This window comes from Crocodylus siamensis, chromosome 1 (genome assembly GCF_052110815.1).
Source record: "Crocodylus siamensis isolate JL-2025a chromosome 1, ASM5211081v1, whole genome shotgun sequence".
Classification (NCBI taxonomy): domain Eukaryota; kingdom Metazoa; phylum Chordata; order Crocodylia; family Crocodylidae; genus Crocodylus; species Crocodylus siamensis.
The window spans coordinates 204,974,266-205,000,004 of NC_143395.1; the positions used below are offsets into that span (position 1 = coordinate 204,974,266).

General features: G+C 47.3%; 1 protein-coding gene across 1 annotated transcript in view; it reads left to right on the plus strand.

Annotated features, from left to right (window-relative positions):
• The first annotated feature begins 8,279 nt into the window (after positions 1 to 8,279).
• Positions 8,280 to 25,739, plus strand: part of BUB1 (BUB1 mitotic checkpoint serine/threonine kinase) — a 60,226-nt gene continuing 42,766 nt past the window's right edge. The window contains exons 1-6 of the mRNA XM_090053293.1: positions 8,280 to 8,412; positions 8,730 to 8,789; positions 8,874 to 9,018; positions 12,060 to 12,256; positions 14,580 to 14,623; positions 16,423 to 16,526. Of these exons, the coding sequence (XP_089909419.1) occupies positions 8,390 to 8,412; positions 8,730 to 8,789; positions 8,874 to 9,018; positions 12,060 to 12,256; positions 14,580 to 14,623; positions 16,423 to 16,526 (573 nt within the window). The 5' untranslated portion in view covers positions 8,280 to 8,389. The remainder of the gene's footprint in view (positions 8,413 to 8,729; positions 8,790 to 8,873; positions 9,019 to 12,059; positions 12,257 to 14,579; positions 14,624 to 16,422; positions 16,527 to 25,739) is intronic.

Below are 25,739 nucleotides of genomic sequence, written 5' to 3' on the forward strand. Positions count from 1 at the left end.
TTAGCCAGATGACTTGGAGTTTATGTTGTAGTCCAGGGGCTTGAGTTTTCTGTTGGTAGTTGTTACACCGGAGGACCGGGCAAAGCTACTGGGGTGGAGGAGGCCTCATAAGGAGCTCCATGGTAGCGTGGGGTCTCCTGGAGCCGGAGAGGGCGCAGCTTTGTTTGGGGGCACATTGGCCCCAGCCCCAGAGCTAGGGGGTGACGAGAAGCCCTGGAGCTAGGGGGCAGTGAGGAGCCCCAAGAGAGAAGGGGGGTGGTGAGGAGCCCTGAGATAGAAGGGGGCAGCGAGGAGCCCTGGAGCTAGGGGGTGGCAAGGAGCCCCGAGAGAGAAGGGGGCAGCGAGGAGTCCCAGGAGAGGGGGCAACTAAGAGCCCCAGAGCGAGAGACAGGGAGCAGTGAGGAGCCCCGAGAGAGAAGGGGGCAGCAAGGAGTCCCAGGAGAGGGGGCAACGAAGAGCCCCAGATCAAGAGAGAGGGAGCAGCAAGGAGTCCCAGAGAGAGAGAAGGGGGCAGCAAGGAGTCCCAGAGAGAGAGAAGGGGGCAGCAAGGAGTCCCAGGAGAGGGGGCAACGAAGAGCCCCAGATCAAGAGAGAGGGAGCAGCAAGGAGTCCCAGAGAGAGAGAAGGGGGCAGCAAGGAGTCCCAGAGAGAGAGAAGGGGGCAGCGAGGAGCCCCAAGAGAGAAGGGGACAGCGAGGAGCCTCAGGAGAAGGGGAAGCGAGGAGCCCCACAGCGACTGAGAGAGGGGGCAGTGAGGAGCCCTGGGAGTAAAGAGGAGGGCCAGAACCTAACAAGGCCCAGGTCAGATCACACCAGCACCATCTGCGAGGCTTGGGCTACGGTGTAGGGGACGAAAAGGAGCCGCAGGCAGCACCCCCCTGTCATCGGGGCACATAAAAATGGGCAGCCTCCCGCTGATTCCAATCATCTATTAATTAAAAGTAAGATCAAGGCGTGGCAGGCAAGTAAGCAGGTGGTTGGCCCACTGCAGAAGGGCGGGGCCACACTTCCAGAGGGGCTCTGAGAGTAGGACTCCTGCCACAAGGGACTATTTACATGAAGATATGCCAAGGCTGGGTCCTTTGTGACAACAGTTTTAAGATGCTTAAAACTCATAGTGTTCTGGACCCCACTTCCAGGGCACTCCTTTTTTTAAGAGATGGTACAGGGTGCTGCAATTTCTGCAACATTTTTAATAAACTCCCTGATAAATCCATCCATCTCTAGGAAACTGCAGTGTGGTGGTCTGTGGGTGCTGGTAGCTTACAAATTAAGTCTACCCTGTGAGCATCAGGGGTCCTACCGTTCGCTCTTATTTCCAACCTGAGGTATTTGACACTCTACTGAACCAACTGAGCTTTAGCTGGGCTGATTTTAAATCCTGTGTGATCAATGACACTCTCTTGGTACAGTCGAGACATTCCTCTCTGGTAATTCCTGTCACTAGAATATCATCAACATAAGATATTATATTACACTTATCACAATAATCAAATACATCCCACATTCGGGTAACAAACCCATGGCAATATACAGGGAAGTTGTTGAACCTCTGTGGTAGGTGTGTGAAAGTATACTGTCGGTTGTTAAAAGAAAAGGGGAACTTATATCAACAACTTTCTGCAAGCAGTATTGCAAAGAATGCATTCGCAAGATCCAGGATGGAGAACCATTGGGCACCACTGGAAATTGCAGCCATCACGTCTGGATAGTTCACAATGACTGTTGTATATGAATCTTGTAGGGTTAAAGCAAGGCTTTGTAATGCTAAAAGTGAGGCCATTTCTTTGTCCTTTTGCCTCCATTTCATAAAAGCGGACACAGCACTTACGAGATGGCTGGGAGGGAAAAGGGGTACTGTGTGAGGGTTACTGATAAGATATGACGTTAGCTGAATCCAGTCAACAGGGGAGTCTTGTCAACAGGAGAACCTTGAAAGTCGGGCAGGATTTGTTTTTGTTAGATAAAGAAACATCTTGAGACAAAATATAGGGGGCATGTAATTCATGAGAGTTAAACTTCGGTGTTCACGCCCACAGTGCCGCTTGATTGGACAGAATAGTGATTTAGCTAATAGATGATTGGAAGCACGAGCTAATCACGAACTAACGCTTACGCACTTAGTATAAAAAAGTATTTATAACTAGTAGGTGAGGTCCCTCTCTCAAAGAGGCACCTTGCTCAAGCAAATAAAGATTCTGTATTTGATTTTGGATACTTGCTCTGCGTGATTATTGCCCCAGCCTAGAGCGAACTGCACGTGGCTTTAAGAGCATAATTCGTAACACTACGGGCACCAAAGATGGAGCATGTCAATTCAACACTCTATAATCCACAGATAAGTACCATGTTATTTCATCCACTTTCCTCACATGCCAGACGAGTGAATTACAGGTGCTTCGAGTCTCAATGATCACATTCTGCTCTAAGAAAGCATTGATGGTGACTTTTATACTGGACACGGCTTCACTGTGAAACTTATATTGGCGCTGGGGTGGAAGGTCAGTGCCCTGAACCCTTACCTCCTGATCAATTCTCCCACAGGAAAGCTTTGACCTAGCCCAGACCAATTGGAATTTACTAGCCATCTCAAGTATGTCTCCTTGCCATTCAGGTCGGGACAACTCTTTGCTTGCTTTAAATCACAGCACAGCTGAGATGGGCACTTACCTCTAGAACCTCTGCCTGTTGCGGCCCCAAACTTCCAATTCATATTACCCTATTGAGCAGGTCAATTACCATGCCAAATTTTCATGCCCAATATTGCTATACCACGCAGTTCTGACAAGCCAAATTTAGACACCCCCCTTTTGGTTTCCAGTTTGGAATGGCTTCGGGTCTGTGAACCCCACTGAACTTTTGTTCCCACCAAAGCCTTCTAACCTTTTATATGTCATGAATGTCTAATTTTTAAACACCCCGTTCTCATTGCTAACCAGTGAGAATGTGGCACCTGTGTCCAATAACATGTTCTGGTTATTTTCACACCTCAGTGTTTCTTGTTGGTCCCCAAGTCACTGGGATCAATGGCTGCTCTCAATCATCAACATTTAACAGTGCCACAATCACTTGGAGAGGCCTGAGAAACACAGGGCTGTCTCAATGATCAGAGGCTGAGGCTGAAGAAACACTTTGTGGAGGTCTTACCTTAGCTTTTTCAATTTTACCAGCATTATACCTATCCTTCACAGCCTTTTTCTCATGATGCTCTATAAGCTTCTTTCACAACTCTCCAGTTGGCAAATCATCAATATCATGTCCACTTTCATATTGTAACAATTCCTTCTATATAGTGTTCCTTAGGTTAGAAGGATGTCTCTGCCAATCAAAGCATCTTTTCCCCTCCTGGGAACCATCACAATTCCTCCATGAGTCAAGTTGCTTTTGACTCAGGTTCTCCTTAACAAGGAGACACTCATGGCTTATGCCATCTAGACTCATTACCACTCTCAGGACTGGAATTGCCTCTGCTACTATTCTGCTTATTGGGCTTGGGTTTTCATTTCTGACAGCTTTTCCCTTTACCCTGCTTCCCTTCAGAAGCCTTTGCACTAACTGCTGCAATCTTTCCTTTATGGCAAGGATCTCTCTCTCATTGATTCATTTCATTTCATGTCCCTTGTGGGCCCAGCGAGCCAATTTCTCAAGTTCCAACTTGGCAGCCGCACCTCCCAGGTAGGTTTTTAGATGTCTAGTTAGCCCTTGTACCAATGGTACTTTAAAGGTTCTCACATTAAAGTTGGGGTGTACTCCGCCCCTGCCTAGGGGCAACTTGGCTATCAAATATTCTGAACTGTTTCTTGACAAAAATAGAAAAAAAAAATCATGAACATCAGAAATGAAGGAAAATCTAGTTGGCTAAACATCTGTCATGAAAAATAATCCCAATTTTTCACCATTTCTTAGAAGCTTTCTTATGAAATCTCCATAAATCACCCCTGCAAATCACCTTCCCACACCTAGTTGGTAGTTTTTAGTAACTGCAAAGCAGTGACTTCCCTGCAGGTTCTGATCTGGACTCAGCACTGGAGCATATACTCATTCAGCAAAATGTAAGCAGTTGTCTAATCCCACTGTTTTAACAATGCATAAAATACATCATATTTATGTTTGATTGATTCATAGGATTCTAAGAAAGTAGGGCTAGAGGACTGACAAGCTTCAAAACAATCTATTAAGCATGGAATGAAGGCTCTTGAGGGAAGAAGAGCCAAACATGGAGAGGAAAGAAGAAATCTTAGAAAAAACCACTAGATACAAACCTCTCATGTGATAAATGCTGAAGGGACTGTCATGCATGAACTGGGCTCTAAAGCCACACTCACAGACGTTCAATGAGATGATGCCTGACTTGGTGCACATCTATTGTCTCACAAACCAGAGAGATGCCAATACTATTAGGGCTCGAAGGGACCTCATGAGCTTATTTAGTTCAGCTCCCTACTCCAGACAGGAGCATCCTTGATTAAACCATCCCAGACAAACATCTGTCCAAGCTGCTCTTGCAAGTTTCCAAAGTTGAAGACTTCACAGCTCCTTTATCTTGGTGCCTGGTCCAATGCTTGACCATTCTCACAGACAAAAAGTTCCTCTTCATCTCCAGCCTGAATTCCCTTTACTACTGCTTCTAGTCATTATTCCTACCCCTGTCCCCTATGGCTACACAGAATGCAGTCTATCTCCATCTTCTCTATAATCACCCTACAGGTATTTGAAGATTTATCAAATCCCCCCTGTTCCCAGACCAGAATTGCGGGTGCAGGGGGGGGAGGTGACCAATTTGGCTATTGTGGCGTGAGGGCTTGGCAGGGTATGCAGATCACTGTGCAACCTGCTAATTGAAAAAAGAGAAAGTAAGCGGCCTAAAACATAGGTAATGCAGGGTGAAGGTGGCCCAGAGCTGCCCCGGCTTTCTTAGAACTGATTTTTTTCTTTTGCAAAAAAATAAAATAAAAATTATATACATTACAAACAAACAAACAAACAAAACTATGCCTCTGTGAACTTATTTTGTGACCACTATTGTTCACTTGATAGCTCCAAATACACCTTTACAGTTATACCATTGTCATTCCTGTCACAATGACCATACTATGCACCCACACTCTGACATGCCCAGGTGTCCATCATCTTGACCTTTAGTTGTCACAGTGACATAAAGGACCGCCTCTGCATCTCCTTCCCATTGCTCCCACCCCTCACCTCTCTTCCAACTTCCTTTCCCAATTCCCCAGTCCTTTCACTCATCCCTATGACTGTTGCCATCATCATAGTGATCATCTCTGTCCTCATTGTGACTAGTTGTCATCGTCACTCTCACTGGCTGTCTCACCTCTGAACAGTCTGTGCCAATCTTTCTTTTCCATGTGATCTCTGCCATCTCATCCCCAGTGTCTTCTACCAATTTCTTGTAGTATCCCTGCTTCTCGCTTAGACCTAGGGGGTGATAACAACCTTCTTGTGGTTCCCCCATTAAGTGTATTATATCTTAATACATGAACGAATGTCATCAACCAGGAGTCCGATTGTCTGTTTAGACCTCCTGGACACCTTCAATTACTAAATGATGAGAAGGATGAAGAAAATTATTAACTCCGATGGCACTACAGGGAATAAACTATACCACATCTATGGAGGTGGAGGGTATAGGCAATAAAGGTGAAAAGTTACTACTTGGCCTGGGCAACCATGGAACACCTCATCTGCCCAGCTTATCTATAAGATTCCTATTTATCATTTTAACAGTTGCACTAAAGACCTGCACCAGATTGCTGATGATGTCTTGCAATGGATACCAAAACTAAAACTGTCACCAGCCTTATCCCTCAGTGTCATTGTTCATAGGATGTTTATAGTTTGTTCTGTCATTCAGGTGCTGTATTCTATATGAATAAATAAACTTTTATTCATACAGAATAAATAAACTGTATGAATAAATAAACTGTATGAATAAAAAAACCCAAAAGTCGGTTAAGACTCCTTGAGAATGACTTGGGTTTTGCATATAATGTATTAATTAGCTTCCTCAAAAATTATCGTATAATTTGGAATCAGAACTCACAGTACAGTGATATCCTTTATTAGACCAACTAGATTTCTGCAAAAAAAAGTCTTTAATTGCAAGCTTCCAGGGGCACAAGCACCCTTCTTCAGGCATAGGAGAAAAGATTGTAAAAGTTCTCATAGGTGTGATGGCCAGAACCAAAGAAATTAATAAGCAAAAAATATGTGCTTCTTAGAGGCATTTGGAATTTTTGTCTAATATGAAGCTTGTATTTTTGTAACCCGCAAATGTAACTTGTAACTGTTTGTGGAACTGACTACGCCTCAGAGACAAAGCTATAGCTGTAAGATTAGCTGACCTAATGGTTTTTAGCTCAGAATTTAGCCTTGATGATGATAAAAACTGGATTCAACCGCCTGACCTACCCAACACATTCCAGGAAAGCACATCTGAAAAAAGAATAGTCAGAGAGTTCTAAAGAGGTTGGATTTAGGCGGAGTAATGTTGATTTCAAACCTGAAGATGCTGTGTTGTAATTTGCTTTAGATAAACCCAAGTTTGGGTAGTAACCTTTTATAATATTTTTTAACACCTTTTAATCCCATAGGGTAATAGCTATAGGGCAAATTGTGAGTGGCTCTAAAGCCAACAGATTAGCATAAGACTAGGTATAAAAAGCGCGTGCGTCAGGTGACCAGCAGGAAGGAGGGAACAGGACAGTAATTACTTTTCCTAGCCCGGACCCAGACTCCCAGTATAAGTGAAGATTGGATCCTAATCAAGGGACCTTCCCCGGTAATCTCTCCAACAGCATCAATCGGGGATGTCTAACTTCGCTGGAATTACCTGGAGCACACCTCGCATTGAGGGACTATTGATAAGTTGCCAATCCACGTCTGTCTATCTGTTGTTTTAAACAGCCCAGTGGCTAAAGCCTTGCAGCGCCCAGCTGGCCCGCAACAGATTGATCTATTTATCTGTTGTCATTATTTACAGCTAGCTCTTTAATACTGCATCATCTGCTTACTGCATTTATCTTTCTGTTAACTGTTGTGTAACAGAACCGTTGTGTAAACAATAATAAATTTGCCATTGATTTTCTCCCAACTCTGCCTCCTCGATCCCGAACCAAACAGCCCAGTGGCTGATGCCCTCACAGTGCCCAGCTGGCCTGTGATACCTAGGCAGAAATGAAAGTTTATATGTCTTTTCTGTTTTAAGAAAAGTTTTTCATGGTAAATTAGCTAGATCAGCTCCAAATCCTCTGAATCCGTCAAGAACCATATGTGGCCCTTGGGTAGAGGGCAAGTATCCTTCACCCAAGACTTTTCAGCCTGGGGCTTTAGGTTCTTCCAAATCCTTTGGCAGGCATCCCACATGCAGGCCCAAAGGCTTGGGGTTTGGATGCCCCCAGGTTTTGCTTGCCCTCAGTAGTACTACTGCAGGAGCAAGCTAGGGAGAAATCTCGCATTTCCATAAAGTCGGCGTGTAGCCATGATCCTCTCACTGGAAGCTGGTCAGTGGGAACCTAACTGTGAGGCTCTTGTAGGGAGTCCTGTTTGCAAGCAGGCAAGGGTGGAACCCTCCACTACAGTGCCGTTTTAATTGTATTACCTCAGCCTGGGTATTTCCTTTGCCAGGTTCATATTTCATAGGGAGTTAGTTAAAGGTGTGGTAAAATCTTTACTGTTCCTTCCATGCAGGAAGAGCGCACACCAACTGCAGATGCCTCCTCAGCCTGATGAAGGGTGTTTTTACCCGAAAGCTTGTTAAGAAGAATTTTTCCAACTATCTGAGTTGGTCTATAATAGAAGATACCACATTTACCCAAAGACCCCGGTCTGCCCGTTTCCCCAGACCAACCCCTGTTTGCAACAGTTCATTTTAGACGCAGCCTGGGCTCAGAGAAAAGTTGGAACAGTCCGTTTACCTCAACCTTGCTTGGTGGCAAACAGGACGTGGTCGTGGTTCCTTCGGGTTCTAGTGTTTCATATTTCACAGAGGCGTAAAAGGATGGCATGCTCTTCTGGGCAGGAACTGCTTATTTACTATTACTGACTGAGCATCCTACGTGGGTTGAAATGACCGCGCAATACGCTACACCAGACAACACCGCTGAGCAGCGGAACGCCACAGCGTGTCCCAGTACCAGCAGCGCCCCGCCCACCCCTGGAGCCGGGGAGCCCGAAGCCACGCCCCCTCGGCAGCAACCCGTTCCAGCCCCCCCTCCCCAGCGCGGGGCTCGCCACTTGGTTGGCTGACGGGAGGAGGCTGCGGGCCAATCCCGCGGCGGCTTGCACCCACTCTGCGCCTGCGCGGGAGGTTTGAATCTCCGGTGGCCCGTTGGTTCTGGACTGGCCGGGATTGGGCCGCGGTTGCTACTGACATGGAGCTGGCGGCTCGCGCGCGGTGCGTCACGGGGGCATGGGCCGCTGCGAGCGGCGGTTGTGGGGCACGGGGGGAGAGGCGGCCGCAGCCCGGGGCCTGCCTGCTCCGCGCACCCGGGACCTCCTCGCCCCAGACTGTCCCCGCGCCCTTCCCCTGCCCCATCTGCTGCCCCCCCGCGATCTGCCTCGTGTCTCTTGCGGCCCCCGTGCGGCTGGCTGGCTGCCCCCCACCCCCCGAGGTGCGAGCCTGCCTGGCCTCCGCACCACCCGCACGCTCAGGTTGCCCCGGCCTAGTGCTGGCCGTCTTTGCCATGCCTCTCTCTCTGTCTGCCCTTACAGGGTGTTTGAAGCCCAGATACAGAGCTACCAAGGGGACGACCCGCTGGATCCCTGGGACAGGTCAGTGCTCATGTGTCTGCAGCAGGGGTCTGTCTTTGAAAACCACCGCAGTGGCCTGTTGCTGATGCAGGGGTGTCCTTGCAGGTATGTGACGTGGGCAGAAGGATGCCTTCCCATTCAAGATAGGCAAAAACACGTATCTGCCTTGTTGGAGCAGCTTGTCAAAACTTTCCTGAATGAAAAGCGGTACCACCATGACACAAGATTTGTTAACCACTGCATTGCACTGGTAAGTGTTTACTTATGGATGCCTTCAAAACAGAAATAGGTTGCTGGTGTCTGAATTGAGTTCTTAACAAGGTTTCTATTTCACTACAGCGACTGAGTGCTACTTAAGCCCTGCCAGCCAAAAATACTGTTGCCTTAAGCCAAAATATGGCCCACCAAGTGCTTCTATTTAGCACATGGCAGGTCCCTGTGTGGGGGGCGGTAGGGGGCAACCCAGACTTTGGTATGTACAGCTGGTCACGCTGCCCTTAGCACAGAGCTGCCAGCTGGTAGCCTGCCCTATCCCTGCACGTAGCTTTTGGGCATGCCAGGAGCTGCATTTGACAAGGTAGGATGGGGTAGCACAGTAGCCAGACATGGCTTCCCAGCAACCACCGCCACCCAGGAGCAGGTATGTACCTTGCCTCTGGACCTCAGCCCTACTGCCAAGCCACCTTGGGCCTCCTATTCATCCCACACCCACCACCAGGTAGACACAGTCTCCATGAAGAGTCCAGGACCCGCCACGGCAGGGCGTGCTTGGCCAGGCAGATGGGATGCAGTGGTGGGTGGGCAGGGCTGGGATTGCAGGGCAATGACAGTGTGGGGCCAGGGCCCAGGGCAGAACCATGATCCACGCCCTGCATGTCCCTGTGACTGGTGCCAGTTCCACAAGCTGGGACGTGCAGGGATTGCGCCTGGGTCCACACTGTCATTGCTCTGTGACCCCAACACCCCCTGCCCACCCACAGCCCCATCCCATCTACCTGGCCAAGCATGCCTGGCCCTTGGGGGTTCCAGGTCAGTCTCCATGGAGACCCCACCTGCTCCATCTGGCATGCCTGGTGGTGGCTGTGAGGTAGACAGATGGACCCAGGGTCAGACAACGTAAATTGCCATCTTCCTGAGCTGCTACACCCCCTGCACTACTGCCACGCCAAGTGGTGTTAACAGCTGTGATGGGGCCAAGGCTGGCTCTTACCTCAGCCCTCTGACCCTTGAGCTCACCAAAACTCCTTAAGTGGCACCCCCCAGCCAAAATAATTGTCCACATCTGCCTTAAGAGGAGCACCGCTGTACTTATTTGAGAAATGTATCTGAATTTTGGAGTGAGCTTTGTCTTCTGTTTTAAAGAGATGCCATGTTAACAAGCATTTAATCCATGTAACCCTTAGCTGAAAATGTAAAGAGCATAAATGATTACCTGAATGATGAGCAGGGATCCTAGTTTTCTCTGATTTAAAAAAAAAAATCACAAATTCTCTGATAAAACCCAGAAAATCCATTATTAAAATTAAAAGCCCCCAACAGCCCCCTGCCCTACTTGTGCATCTTGCCCCCACCCACAGCCCCTGGCCCTGCTGGAGGGAGCCCCCAGATGCCAGGACTATGGGGCCAGGGACCCAAGTCTGTAGCTCCCTGCCCCCAACAGCAGGCAGCTGCAGCAGAAGCAGCATGGAGCCTGCTCAGGTTGGGGTAGGGCCAGCCCCTGGCTCCCCCCAGACCTGCCATAGGGGCCGCCAGCCCCGTGCAAGGCCCACGTACCTCAGGCTTCAGGAGCAAAGAGTGAAGCGGAGTGGAGCTGTGGCTGACTGAGAGCCTCAGGCCCCGCCCTTTTCCCCCTCCCCCTTCTTCTCTGGGCAGAGCAGAGGGTTTCCCGCTCTGTTTGCAAATAGCTCTTGCAGACTGGAGCTCAACTTGCCTGCAGAGCTGTTTGCAAAAGCAGGGAATCTGTAGTTTTCTCTGGTTTTCCATGGGAAATGGAAAACCAGGATCCCTGGTGATGAGGAATGAGTATGATCCATTATAAGTACTTTTTTGTTTAGCTTATGTCACTTACCCCAGAATCATAGAGAAGTTGGGCTGGAAGGGACTTTCGGAGGTCCAACCCCCTGCTTGAGGCAGGATCATCCCTATCCAAATCATCCCATATAAACCACACTCTAAACTCTACGTAAGGCTACAACAACCCTGACAAAACATAGACCTAATACTCTAGCCTGCCATAAATAACACAGGGGGATCTTGGCAGCCAATGTCCTGCTTCTATAAAAATGTTTTCAATACATGCTCAAGAGGTTCCTGGTAGAGGGCCAAGCCCACAAGGGCTCTGTGAAATGGCATCGTTCCGTTTTGACTTGAGTTTTGAGGTTTCGACGGAACAGATTTTTGTTCTGAATTTCATTTCAATTCGAAACCACTTGTCCATTTTGCTTCACCCATAGGCTATAATGGAGCAGCTCGAAACAGCCTCTCTCATCCGGCAGGCAGATCGGGGGCCGCAACCCCTGAAAGCTATGCCTGTCCTCCTGGGACTGTGGGCCCCCAATCTGCTTGCCAGATGAGGGAGGGAAGCCGGGTGCTGCCACCTTGGACCAGGGAGGTGGGGAAGGGAACCGAGCCCAATCATTCAGTTCTCCTCCCCAGCAAATGGGATCCATTGGGCTGAGTTCCCATCCCCAACGCTATGACGATTGGCTTCCCACAGCCTGGTTGTGGGAGGCAGGGAGAGCCAGGGCTGCGCTTCTGGCTGAGCCACCTGGGGCACAGAGTCACTGGGAGCACAGCCCTGGCTTCCCCCGTCTCCCACCTGCTGGCTACTTCAAAACTTGAAATGTTTCGACTAGCCTCGTTTTGTTTCGAAGTCCTTCATTTTGATTTGATTTTACTGTTTCAAGCTCAAAGTGAGTCAAAACAGTGTTGAATTGAAACAGCTGGCGAGAATTTCACACAACCCTAATGCCCACCACTACAGAGGAAGGTAAAAATCCCCCACAGTCCATACCAGTCTGACCTTGGGGTAAAATTCCTTCCTGACCCCAAATATGGCAATCATTCTAACCCTGAATAACTAGATAGATTGACAGGAACTGCAATATTATCAGTGCTGAGACTATAGTTTGGCTGTTTAGTCCTGCATTCTCTATCATTGCTGTCAGATATGTCTGAAACAGGCTAATGGGAAACATTAGGCAGTCTTCAATGAAGGACACCATTCTTGTTCTGCCTGTAGATCCTGCATTAATGAACATGTATTTGCATCTTTTTTTTTCTTCTTTGTAGGCAGCATTCTTGAATACTCCTAGTCAATTTTTTGACTACCTCTACAGCCAAGGAATTGGCACCAAAGTATCTGCATTCTATATTACTTGGGCTCAGTACCTTGGGAATGAAGGTAATATGCAAGAAGCTGGTGCCACTCTTCAAAAAGGTATTCACAACCAGGCAGAACCGATGGAAAAGCTGCAGCAGCTGTACAGGTAGTTCTTGTGCTCTTCCTTATTTGGAAGACTTATCTGTCTACTTGCTGGCAAACGCATTTGTTCAAAAGAGTGGTTAAGGAGACAGAGCACTTTACTACCCATATTACTCTCTCCCCATAGCAGGGAAAGATTACTGAATTTCCTTTGAAAGGGTCACACCAGATGAGCATCAGCACTTTCTTAGTGTTCAGTATGTTCAGTATAGTTTTGTGGGTGTCCTTCAGTATATTAGTTATTGAAAGAAAAGTATTGTATCCACAATGAAGACATAACAGGGTCTAGAACTTGATCCTGTCTTGTTTTTAGCAAGCCAAAGAATCAGCCATATGCTATTCTTTACTTTATTGATCTAGTTTTAAAAATACAAAATAAGGATAGCCTGTTTCACATCAAGCATCATATTTTGCAAGCCACTTCTGTTATGGTGCAAACTTGCTGTGTTTAGTATTGAGGACGATGGTATTTGAATTGTAGTGTTGATATAGCTCTGCTTCAGTTCTCCCCCGGTGTTTGAGTGTTCTTAATCCTTTCTGTAAGCAGAAATATCTCTGTTGACTTGAAGATGCTGTCTTGCTTATGCTTCTCCTCTTTGGTTTGTCGGGGGGGGGGGGGGGTTGTTTGTTTTTTTCCCCTTTGTGTTGCTATTCCTGGAATTGGAGTATTAAAATAAAGCCTTTATAACTTCACAAGCATGATCCTAGCAGAGAAGGTTTTAGCAGGAAGTGCATATATTCAACTTAAGGGAGTGGATATGTTGACAATACAGACTCTCTCTGTTTCTAGCTTCATATGTTCTAGGTTAAAGAACACCTGCCTAAGGAAGAGTGTGCTTCTTCAGATTCAGTATTTGTCTTGAAATCTTTTGTTCCAGGTGGCAGTCTACAGTGTTTTACCTTTTAGGTTGTAGCCCCCAGTCCATTCTGCAGTGCCCCAGCTCTCCCTGCCCTGTACTGAAGGCTGCCCCTACTACAGCCTCTGCTTACGCTTGCCACCACATGCCTCTGATTTCCTTCACACCAGCATGGGAAACGGAGGCTGCGCTTGTGAGGGTGAGAGAGCAGCCCCCGCCATGGGGCAGGAAAGGCTGGGGCAGCAGTGCGTGGCCTAGGTGCTGTGAAGCAGATCAGGTGCCCTCCTCTCCTTGTTGTTCACCTGTGTGGCCTAGATCTTGCCCATGGGCTGTAGATTACTGACTACTGTGCTAGGAGGTTAAAAACTGAAAAATAGTTCACTTCTTGATATCTTCTGCAAAGGATGGAATAATACTCATCTGCAGTAATGTAAAATGGGATTGTCCAACTTCTTGCTAATAAGTCTAGATGAAATTGTAGCTGTTTACTTGGGGGAGGACTGAGTTGGCTCATCTCAAAGATGCAACCGTAAGGGGAGGACAAGAGATGCTCTCCTTTCTCTGCTGAATGAATTTGAACCCTGAATGGAGTAACACCTCCCTGACACTTCTTCCCTGCAGCAGTGTTGCCAGCTTAGATATCTTTGTATGGCACTGCTTCAGTTATGGCCTGTAACTGCCATCCAGCCAGTTGGATGGTGCTGATTACGTACTGGGGAAGGGGGGGAGCAGATGTACATAATATTAAAAGTATCCCAATGGAGAAACTGATCGTTCTAGTTTTTCTGAAATCCAATTTGAATTAGAACCACTGTGAGTATTTAACCGATATGGTGCTTAAGTATGCATATGACTTGAAGCACAAAAGTTGATTCTTCTGTAATTGGACTGCTGGCATGCTTGAAGTAAATATGTATGTGACTGACCATTGTTGAATCAGGAACTATAAAAAGAAAGTAGGAGCTGTTGGAGAAAGAGAAAAAAAATCTGCATTTCCATTCTTCCAAGACTGTTTTTGTTTCATATTGTAGTTTGCTTCACAAGCATTTCTAATGCATGCAAAATCACAAGTTTTTCCCTCTAAACTAAAACATCGTGCTATACAAGAATATATTGTAAGATTAAGTTACTCTTCCTGTCCTCTCTTCACATCTCTGCCACAACTTCAGCTATGGCAGCAGTAAATATATGATCTTGTTACCATGCACCCAAGGTGCTCATGACTTCAATGGTATATTTTAGACGTGGCAGTGATGTCTCTCACCAGTCAGATGACTGATAGCGTTCCATGAGAACTGTGGGCTGTGGAATGTCAGCCTCTAAGAATATGGGCATGCAGGATGTGTGCTCGTGCAGTCGTAACTCTTGTAACAAGCTTCCCTCTCTGTGAATTTTAGAGTTGTGTTTTTAAGTGTGAACATCATACATGGAAATCTAAGGGATTTATTTCCCTATTTCTCTGCAATGTAGGCAGTTCCAGAGTTGCATATTTCAGAATTCTCCTCCGATCCAAGGTAAGGCTAATGAAATATTCAACTATAGCTTCCTTCGTGTTAATTTGAATAAATCCAAGCTAAATGTGTATATATAAATAGCCACATCTCTCTTTAGGTGCTCTTTCTCCTAAAGTCATGTTTCATTCATCAATGTGTAACCTTGCATAAGTAAACTGCTAAAGGCTTCCTCTTGTCAGTTAATTGGAAATATTTGCTGTCAGTACCCCTTCAGCTTCTAAGGGTTATGCAAGTAAGTATTACCATTATGCAATACAATGCATAAGATTGCAATTGCAACCTTTAAATAAAAGCTATCCCAAAAAAGCTTCCATTCACATCCAATGACACTACTGTAGTAAAACAACCAGAACTTGTTTAAGACTTTCTCTATATAGTAATATGGGAATGTTCCTGTTGTACGAATAAATGGGAACACTTCCTATCATTGGGTTTGTAGGTTGAAGAAGAATGGGTGAGAAGCAAAGTTGCAGTTGTAACATGGCATCAGATATGCATCCAAAAATCTAGAGGTTCTTTTGTTAAAAAACCTCCATGCTAAAATATGCAGCTCCCTTGACTTGCTAGTTTCAGTTGGGTCTCACGTAATTGCAATTGAAAAGATCACTCAGGCCATAGGTTTTTCATAGTTTCATACCTTCTAGGGTCAGAAGGGACCTGAGTAGATCTTCTAGTCCGACCCCCTCCCATGGCAGGAAAAGAGTACTGGGGTCAAACGACCCCAGCAAGGTGTTCATTTAACCTCCTCTTGAAAACCCCCAGGGTAGGAGCCTGCACCACTTCTCTTGGAAGTTGGTTCCAGATCCTAGCCGCCCTGACCGTGAAGTAGTGCCTCCTGATATCAAGCCTAAATCTACTCTCTGCCAGCTTGTGACTGTTATTCCTGGTCACTCCTGGCAGTGCTCGGGGGAACAGGGACTCCCCCAGTGCCTGCTGATCCCCTCCTGACTAGTTTATAACAGGCCACTGAATCCCCCCTCAGCCTTCTCTTTTTGGAGGCTGAACAGGTTCAGGTCCTGTAGCCTCTCCTCATAGGGCCTGCCGTGCTGTCCCCTGATCATGCGAGTGGCCCTCCTCTGGACCCTCTCGATGCTGTCCACATCCCTCTTGAAGTGCGGTGCCCAGAACTGGACGCAGTACTCCAACTGCGGCCTGACCAGTGCCACATAGAGGGGGAGGATCACCTCTTTGGACCTGCTCGAGATGCATCTGTGGATGCATGACAAGGTACGATTGGCCTTCCTGACTGCCTCCCCACACTGCTGGCCCATGTTCATCTTGGAGTAAATGATGACTCCAAAATCCTTTTCCGCCTCTGTGCTGACAAGGGGAGTTCCCCAACCTGTAGGTATGGTGCTGGTTATTCCTCCCCAGGTGCATCACTTTGCACTTGCCTGTGTTGAATCCCATCCTATTCTCATCTGCCCACCCTTGTACCTGTCCAGGTCCAATTGTAGCCTGTTGCTTCCTTCTAGTGTGCCCACATCCCTCCACATCTTGGTGTCATCAGCAAATTTGAACAGGGTGCTTTTTACCCCCTTGTCCAAGTCACTGATGAAGATGTTGAACAGTGCGGGCCCGAAATCAAGCTAATGATTTTAAAATTGCTTAGTTAGTGGGGCACCTAATTTGAAAAACAACAGGTTCTTTCTCCCTTCCTTCTCCTTTCCTCTCCTTAGGAGTCCATCTGAGACTCACAGGTGAGCACTTTACTCAAGTCTAGATTTTTCCTACTTATAGTAAAGACTATCTTTTTGTTATGTAGCTTTTACACTCACTGACTGTATTGTGTCCTTTAGTATCTGCTGCTCAGCCTCCTCAGAATTCCCAGTCTACAAATCAAATGGCTCCTCCAAAAGATGTCCCTGACCCTGGTGATCAAGCATGTGTCATCAAAAATCAGGTAATTATAATAAAATATTTATATTTGAGAGAGATTATGGTTTGTTTTAGTGGTTGTGCCTTGAGCATGTAAATATGGGCTCAGGACTCCAAAGTCTGGGGATCACAAATTCCTTTTAGGACCTTAAACACCTATTGGATAGAGAAATTGTATTCCATGTTGTGAAAGTTCCCTGAGTTAAACCTTCCAGTAAACATGCTATTTATTATATATGGGTAGTAATAATGTCTTCAGTATATTTAATGAGCACCAAAACAGAAACAAGCCCTTTTAACTCCTGAATTTTCAAGTATCAATAATACCAGCTAGCAGGCTGCATGCTTTTTTATACTTTCACCAGTTATATTGATCTTTTGCCATCTTGGAATTGCGGTCTTGTGATCTTTTAATGTGTGAATTTTTTGAAGTGTTGATAGACTGGACAGGGTGCAGGAAGAGCTACAAGAATGAAATGGGATGTGTAAAAACTTCCATAGAGTGAGAACTAAAAAAATTCTACCTATTTACTCAAAAACATTTAGGGAGTGATTTATTCCTGGTCCACAAGTACCTATCTGGAAAAGCTGTTAGAAGACTTAACTCATCAGGCAAAGGCATAACAGGACCCAGTGGCAATGAGCCTGAAGTAGACAATTTCAGATTTAGATTAGGAATATGTTGTTATGAGCATGACTTATTATTTAGACCAGTGGTGCTTACCCTGTGGCCTGAAGGCTGGGCCATACCCAGCCCCTGAAGTGGCTGGATCTGGCCCACGAGACAGGGGATCAGTGAGTAGGAACCAGCTCGGCCTGGCACATCCCCTGTTGTGCACTTCACTGCTGTTCAGCTCCACAGTCTCTCTTTCTGTCTCTCTCTTTCCTGCTACTCCCCCTGGAGGGGAGTGGTGGTCTGCAATGCAGCTGAGTTGCAAGGACTCAGCCCACTGCTCTAAAAGGCTGAGCACCACTGCATTACATGAATTCATGAAAGGATGTGGATATGGTGGATTCTCCATCATTTGGAATCTTCAGATCAAGACAGGATGCCCTAAAACTGCTCTAACTAAGCCACAAGGCATGGGTTTGCTTGAATCAGAGTGAAATTATCTGGCCACCTTTATATAGGAAGTCAGGCTATATGATGACTATGGCACATTCTTCCCTCAGTCTGTGAAATGGCCAAGTGTCTTCCTTAAGTTCAGGATGATCTGTAACCTGCCCTAGTAACCTGAATATTTCATGTTTATTTTTGGGGTGTGTGACTTTGCATAGGCAACAGTGAATCCAATCTATCCTTTTGTTGCTCATTTAGCTTGATATAAGGTCCTCTGTCACTTTTTGGTTTTGACTAACCTGAACTTGTTGAGTTTTGCTGTGGCACTGATTTCCTAGATTTCCTTCTCTTCCCTTTTAAATCATTAACTGGTAGCTAGTGACACCTCATTAACTTGTTAATTTTGAAAATTGTTCTTGTTTCTGTTTTGTCTTATGTTTTCGCTTGTTTTAGGGTTGGCAGGCTACTCAATTAATTGACTGGTCATATAATGCCAATAGACAGTCAGCTGACCAGTCAATTATTTGACTGCAGTAAACAATTGTCAAATATTCAGTAAAGCCAAGGATGTCTTTTTGTAAGGGGGTGGCCTACCTTTTTTATTGCATTTTAGTGTCAGGAGGATTATACACCTTGCCTCAGTCCTGCAGAAGTCAGGCTATATATACACGCTCCATTTAGGAGCAGGCACCCACAGCCCTTTTTTTCCCTTCCCCCAGTAAGACGTATGGGGCTGCAGGAGCTCCTCTGTACTGAAGAAAGAACCAAAGCCAGCATAAAAAATTTTCTTGTGTTGGCTGTCTGTGGTGCCTGCAAGCAGCACCAAATTCAAACAGCAACATGCTTGAAGAGTTGGCCTGCTGCCCACTTAGCATTTTAAAAACTAGTTTTTGTCTTTTATAGTTACTATGTATGTTGCAATTGTCTCTTTAATTGGTAACTGTTCAGGTGACCATGGAGTTTTGAGACAAAAGCCAAGGGAAAGAAAAACTGCTCAGTTGTGAATATTACTTACATTTAAACTTACCTAACATTGACGGTTATAAAAATTTATTATAGTGTTTGGATTTTTTAGTCTGCAATTCAGTTGTTTCACAATAACAGTTAACTAACTGTTTGTAATTAGCACAAATATCTAACCTACTGAAGATTAAAGTCTCTTGTCACTGCTCTAATAAATTTAATGCTTAAAATACATGACTATTATTTGATAGCATTTGACCAATCAGTTACCCAATCCTAGTGGTACTTTCTCATATATGACTAGTTGCCTTAATGGTTTCTCATGAAAGACTTTCTCACCATTCTTCTTTTTATTGTCTTCTTTAACAAGGAGACTATGATGCAGCCAGACTTGTGCTTTGTGGCTGGACAGTTTTAAAATATCCCCAAATCATATAATAAAGGTCCAGAAGCATAACAGTGATTTCTATGCCCTTATACAAATAATGTGACCTCAAATAGCACTTGTATTCTGGGTTAAATTATTTTCTACTTTTGCAAGATCCTCTGGACTATAAAATGAATTTGAATTCAAATGGAATAATCACTCTTTTATTAAAAAAGCCTTTGTTCTTTAGGATTCAGTGTCAAAGAGGAAAGGTAGCAGGAGGGCTGGGAAGCCCTCCTGACTTAATAGGAACATTGCGATCCTCTTAAAAAAGAAAAAAAGAGGTGTACCCACAGTGGAATCTACAGACGGTCCTCAAGGAGGACTATACTTCAGTAGCCAGCACTTGTAGGGAAATAATCAGGAAAGCCAAGGCGGCGACTGAGTCTAGGTTAGCCAGGGGAATCAAGGACAATAAGAAGTTCTTCTTTAGGTATGTAGGTAGTAGAAGAAAAACAAATGGAAGTGTGGAACCTCTGCTTAACACCTTGAGACAGCTGGTAACCGACATTCAGGACAAAACTGAACTCTTAAATGCCCACTTTGCTTCGGTATTTCACCAGACCATGGGGAAAGTCAAGCGAGATAAGGCTCATAGGGGGCATGCTGGGACTGACAGCCTCCCCGCTGTGGATGCTGAGCAGGTGCAATACCAACTAGAAAAGCTAGACATTTATAAGCCAGCGGGACTGGATGGACTCCATCTGAAAGTGCTGAAGTTGCTGGCTGAGGTTGTTGCGCAACCCCTGGCAAGGCTCTTTCAGAATTCATGGCATACGGGGAGATCCCTGAGGATTAGAAGAGGACCATCTTCAAGACCTGGCAACTATAGGCCAATCAGCCTAACCTCTATCCCAGGGAAAATCCTGGAAAAGCTCCTTAAAGAATCTGTGCGTGATATGCTTGCAGAAGGTAAGATTCTGAACAACAGCCAGCATGGCTTTGTTGTGAGTGGGTCTTGTCTTACCAATCTCATCTCCTACAACCAGGTCTCTTGCCACCTGGACATGGGAGACAAGGTAGATGTTATATACCTACACTTCCAAAAGGCTTTTGATATAGTATCCCACGATAACCTTGTGGGAAAACTGGAAAATTGTGGGCTCAGCTGCTTGATGATTCAGTGGGTGGGAAACTGGCTACAGGGTAGGACCCAGGGAGTTCCCATGGGTGGATCCGTGTCGCCTTGGCACAAAGTGGCCAGAGGTGTCTCTCGGAGGTCTGTGGCCAAGTTTGTGGATGACACCGGTTATGGAGAAGTGTGGCCATGCCAGAAGATCAATTGAAGATCAAGTGGACCTGGACAGGCTAGGGAGTTGGGCAGACTGAAACCAGATGAAGTTTAATACTTCCTAGTGCAAGGTGCTCCACCTGGGGGCAAATAACCCTCAATACACATACAGGCTCGGAGGAGACGGACTAGAAGGCTTGGAGGGTTGGACTAGAAGATCTACAAGGTCCCTTCCGACCCTACTTCTATGAATCTATGAGACGGCTTGACCTGTACCACGGCTGAATGGGACCCTAGGGGTAATGATTGACCACCACGTGAACATGAGCCATCAGAGTGATGTGGTGGCCAGCAGAGCAAACAACATGCTGGCATGCATCAACTGATGCATCTTGTGTAAAACTAAGGAAGTGATACTCCCGCTGTACTCAGCACTGGTGAGACCACAATTGGAGTACTGCATCCAGTTCTGGGTGCCGCACTTCAATAAAGACATGGAAAAACTTGAGAGGATCCAGAAAAGAGCCACCCGGATGATCAGGGACTTGCAAGACAAGCCATACAAGGAAAGGCTGAGAGGGACCTGGGCCTCTAGCCTAAAGAAGAGAAGGTTGAGAGGAGACTTGATAGCAGCTTACTGCTATATCAGAGGTGTGCATCAGGAGCTCAATGAACAAGTGTTCCCTAGGGCACACCTGGAGAAGACCAGGACCAATGGATACAAACTCCTGGAAGGCTGCTTCAGGCTTATTACCTTGAAAAACTCCTTCACAGTCAGGGTGTCCAGACTGGAATAAACTCTCTCCAGAGGTGGTGCAGCCACCTACCCTGGGGTTTCTAAGAGCAGACTGGACAGTTACCTCCTTGTGGTCACTTGACCTTGGTTGTCTTCCTGCCTAGAGCAGGGGGACTGGACCCGATCTGCAAGGTCCCTTCCAGACCCTAACAATTTATGAAATGCTGGATGAGAAACATTGGAATGATTAGATGAAACTTCACCCAAATTGGACAGTGTGATCTACACTATTATCTAAAGCTAGTCTGTATTATAATGGGCTTGGTGCTATCTGCACTGATCAGCAAGTTATGTTGGAACATAACTGAGGACGAGGGATCCTGGTTTTCCCTGATTATTTGAAAATTTGCAGTTTTTTGGTTTTTTTTAAATTGCAAATTCTCTGATTTTTAAAAACCCCAAAATCCATTATTAAAATGGAAGGCCCCTCCAGCCCTGCCAGAAGGGCCCTCTAACTGCCAGAGCTACAGGGCCAGGGACCCGAGTCTACAGTTCCCTGTCCTCGGCAGGAGGTGGGGGCTGCTGCAGCGGAGCAGAGCATGGAGCCTGGCTCTCCCCACCCACCCTGCCTGCAGATGGGTGGTGAGCAGCAGCTCCCCACCGCTCTGCGCAATCCCAGGGGGCAGTAGGAGATCTGTGCCACCCTGATCTATGCGTGGTGTGGGTGCACGGTGCCTGTTGAGGCACAGGTTGCTGCCCTGCTGCCCTCCCCTGGGGCCTCTGCAGCCCAGTGGGTGCAATCTGGCACTGCAGGGCAGAGCAGAGTCGTGTAGGGGTCTCCTTGCTGTTGCAAGCTCTGCACTGCCCTGGAGACATGTACCCTGTGAGCATGGCGGCAGTGAAGGGCACAGCCCCATGCTGCTGCTGTGCATTCAGGGGGTGCGTTGTTGCCAGGGCAGCACAGAGCTCACGGTATCAAGGAAATCCTTGTATGGCTCTGCTGTTCTCTGCACAGCTGAATCGCACCTGCTGGGCTGCAGAGGCCCCTGGGGGGTGGGGGTGAGGGCAGCAGGGCAGGGAGCCTGAGCCCCACAGCAGGCAGCCCACGCCTGCCCCCACCCTGCACACAGATCTAGGGGGCACAGATCCCTCCCCCCTGGGAGTGCGCAGAGCAGTGGAGAGTCGGCACCCCCCACTGTCTGGACAAGCTGCCTGCAACCTAGTCCATGCCTTGCTGCTCAGCCCCTGGGTCTTGCTGCCGTTGGTGCCTTGTCATCTTTGAGAGGCAGCCACACACAGATGAAAATACATTTTCTAAATTGTTTTAGGGACCCTGTGGCCCGAATAGAAAGGCCTGGCTGGCCAGATCTGGCCCACAGGCTACATGTTGCCTGCCCCTGTGCTATGTTGTTTTATTCATATGGTTCAGTTTGAGAATGTAACTAGTAATGTAGCTTGCTTCTACCTACAGTGCTGAACTGGGCCATTTTTCATGTTGGCCTGGAATGCTGTGTAGTGCAGGGATGTCAAATATGGCCTGCAGGCCAGTGCTGGCCCATAGAGCCCTGTGATCTGGCTCATGGGCCTCAGCCTGATGTGGTCTAGTGTGGGCTGAACCCAACGGTGCAGGCACTATGCACGGTGCAGGCGAGCACTGCTTGTGGTGCCCCACTGGGATGTCCCTATGTGCTGGCTCTGGTGCATGGTTCTGTAGACGCGATGATACCTTGGGAGTTGTCCCACTGTGATTGGAAAAGGGCAAACAGCGCCCATCTTTAAGAAAGGGAAAAGGGAAGGATCCAGGGACCTACAAACCAGTCAGTCTTGCCCCAGTCCCTGGAAAAATCATGGAGCAGATCCTCAACAAATACATTTCTAAGCTGTTGGAGGAAAAAAGTTGATTAGGAACGGTTGGCATAGATTCACTAGGGGAAAGTAATGCCTGACCAACCTGATGATGAGATGACTGGCTCTGTGGATGCAGGGAGAATGGTGGATGTGGTATACTTTGATTTTAGCAAGTCTTTTGATACAGTCTCCCACAATGTTCTTGCAGGCAAGCTAAGGAAGTACAGGCTGGATGAATAGACTGTAAGGTGGATAGAAAACTGACTGAAGCATCAGGCTTAGAGAGTAGTAATCAATGGCTCAATGTTTGGTTGGCAGCCGGTATCAAGGGGAGAGCACCAGAGGTCAGTCTTAGAGCCAATTTTGTTCAATGTCTTCATCAATGACCTGGAAGATGGCATAGAATGCACCCTCAGCAAGTTTGCAGATGACACTGAACTGAGGAGAGTAGCAGATACACTAGAGGGTAGGGCTAGGATTCAGAGTGACCTAGACAAGGTGGAGGATTGGGCCAAAGGGAATCTCCTGAGTTTCAACAAGGACAAGAGCAAAGTTCTGAACTTAGGGTGGAACAATCCCATGCATCAGGACAGGCTGGGGACTGACTCGCTGGGCAGCAACTGCAGAAAAGGACCTGGAGGCTATGGTGGACAGTAAGCTGAATGAGCCAACAGTGGAAATGTGCCCTACTTGTGGAAAAGGCTAATGACATACTGGGTTGCATTGGTAGGTGTGTTGCCAGCAGGTCAAGGGAAGTGATTATTCCCCTCTATTCAGCACTGGTGAGGTCACATCTAGAGTACTGTGTTCAGTTTTGGGCTCCCCGCTAGAGAGAGGATGTGGACAAATTGGAGAGAGTCCAGTGGAGAGTGACAAAGATGGTGACGGGACTGGGGGATAGACTTATGAGGAAAGACTGTGGGAGCTGGACTTATTTTGTCTAGAGAAGAGGGGACTTAATAGCAGCCTTCAACTATCTGAAGGGGGCTCTAAAAGAGGATGGAGCTAGACTGTTCTCAGTGGTGGCAGACAACAGAGCAAGGAACAATCGTCTTAAGTAGCAGCAAGGGAAGTTTAGGTTAGATGTTAGGGAGATTTTTCTCACTAGGAGGGTAGTAAAACACTGGAACCAGGTTACCCAGAGAGGTGGTGAAAGCTCCATCTGTGGAGGTTTTCAGAACCCAGGTAGACAAAGTTTTGGCTGGAATGATCTAGTTGGAGATGGTCCTATTTTGAACCAGGGGTTGGACTAGATGACCTCTTGAGGTCCCTTCCAACCCATACTTTCTATGATAAGGCTAACAAAGGTTAATAAAGTAATTCACAAGCTTTCTAATATGCACTTCTATGTTAACTATATAAAAAACCATGCCGTTCTGACACACAACTACATAATAATTAGAAATATGAATAAAAGCAAATAAATTTTGATTTTACTAGTTATTGAATCATAGATGATTAGGTTTTGAGGCAGGACTGTCCAACATCTGGATAGTCAGTGGTCTCATTCTGTGTGAGTGACAGACATGGGCAGGCAGGCATGCACCTCCCTCCTTTCCCTCCCAGGGCCAGGGCTACTCCAGTTTCTTCCCGGCAGCTGTGCTCAGACCAAACAGGTGGGGTGAGTAGAGGAGGGGCTACAGGCGGCAGCTACAGCTACCCCAAAATTTGCCATAACCCCCCCACTTCCCACTATTGCCACCATCTGGCCCTAGCACAGCTGGAAGAAGAAGCTGGAGCAGCCTTGGCTCTGAGCCCACAGTGACAGCCTGCCATCACCCTGTGCACAGATCTTGGGGCCATCTGCCCCCATGGGTGCATACAGCGGCAGGAGCTGCCCTCACCCTCCCTGTCCCCTAGATGAGATGCTGGCTCCATTCCACACCCCTCCGCACCTTGACTGTGCAGTGCCTGCCTCTGCTGGTTCCCCTGCCCCAGCCCCACTCCCTTCTTCATCCTGGGGACTTTGATCTGCTCCCACATGCTCCTTCCCTCGCAACAGACTTACCAGCCAAACACTGCTCTCCAAGCTGCCGGGTTCCATATGGACAATCGGATCGGTATTGGCTGATATGGCTGGTCAATAATCAGCCATTGGTATCACGCCAAAAAATCTTTATTGGTGCACCCCTGATAAATTGGTAAGGAGTAAGGGGTGAGCAGCAAGTCTAGTACAAGGGCAGGAGAGCAGCCTTTGGTACAGAGCAAGGTGGGGGCTGGAACAGCAACAGCAGGCTAGAAGCAAACCTGCCTTTAGACCCAGCTGCCTTATTGTGGCCTGCCACTCTTTAAAACAGGGGCAAGCAAAATATGGCCCACGAGCTAAATCTGGCCTACCAGGCCATTCTATCCAGCCTGCAGGACCCCTAAAACATTTAGAAAATTACAATTTATTCTCCCCTGGTTGCCTGTCAAAGATGACAGGAGCCAGGGGCAATAGGATGCAGGGGGAGCCAGCAAGAGGAACAAGCAGCCCAGAAGTGAGGCCTGCCTCGCCCCACCCTGCCCAACTGGAAGCCTCTGCCTAGAGGCCTGGGAGCATGGGGCTGTTCCCACCTCCTTGTGCCCAAGAGGGAAATTCAGATAAAAGTGGGGGAGGGTGGCAGGGGAGGACTGTGGACTGAGTAAGTTCTCAGGGCTGGGCAAGGCCAGCTTCTGCCAAGTCCTACAGTTGTGGCCATGCAGCTGGGAACCATGTGGTGCTGAAGCACTGTAGCAGCAGGCAGGAAAGTGGTGAAAGCAGCAGCAGACAGGAGGAGCATAGCAACAGCCAGCCAGGAGCGTGGGGCCCATGCTGGTGCACTGGGCCCAGAGTGGAGCAGCAGGAGTGCAGAGCTCAGGCTCTATGGGAGGGCTCTATGGAGCTGGACTGGGATGCACCAGCAAGGAGAGCGGGGAGCCCGTCTGGCTCCGTAGGGTATCTGCCAGCCTGGCCCCATGCTCCTGCCACCCCACTCTGGGCCCCTGTCGGCT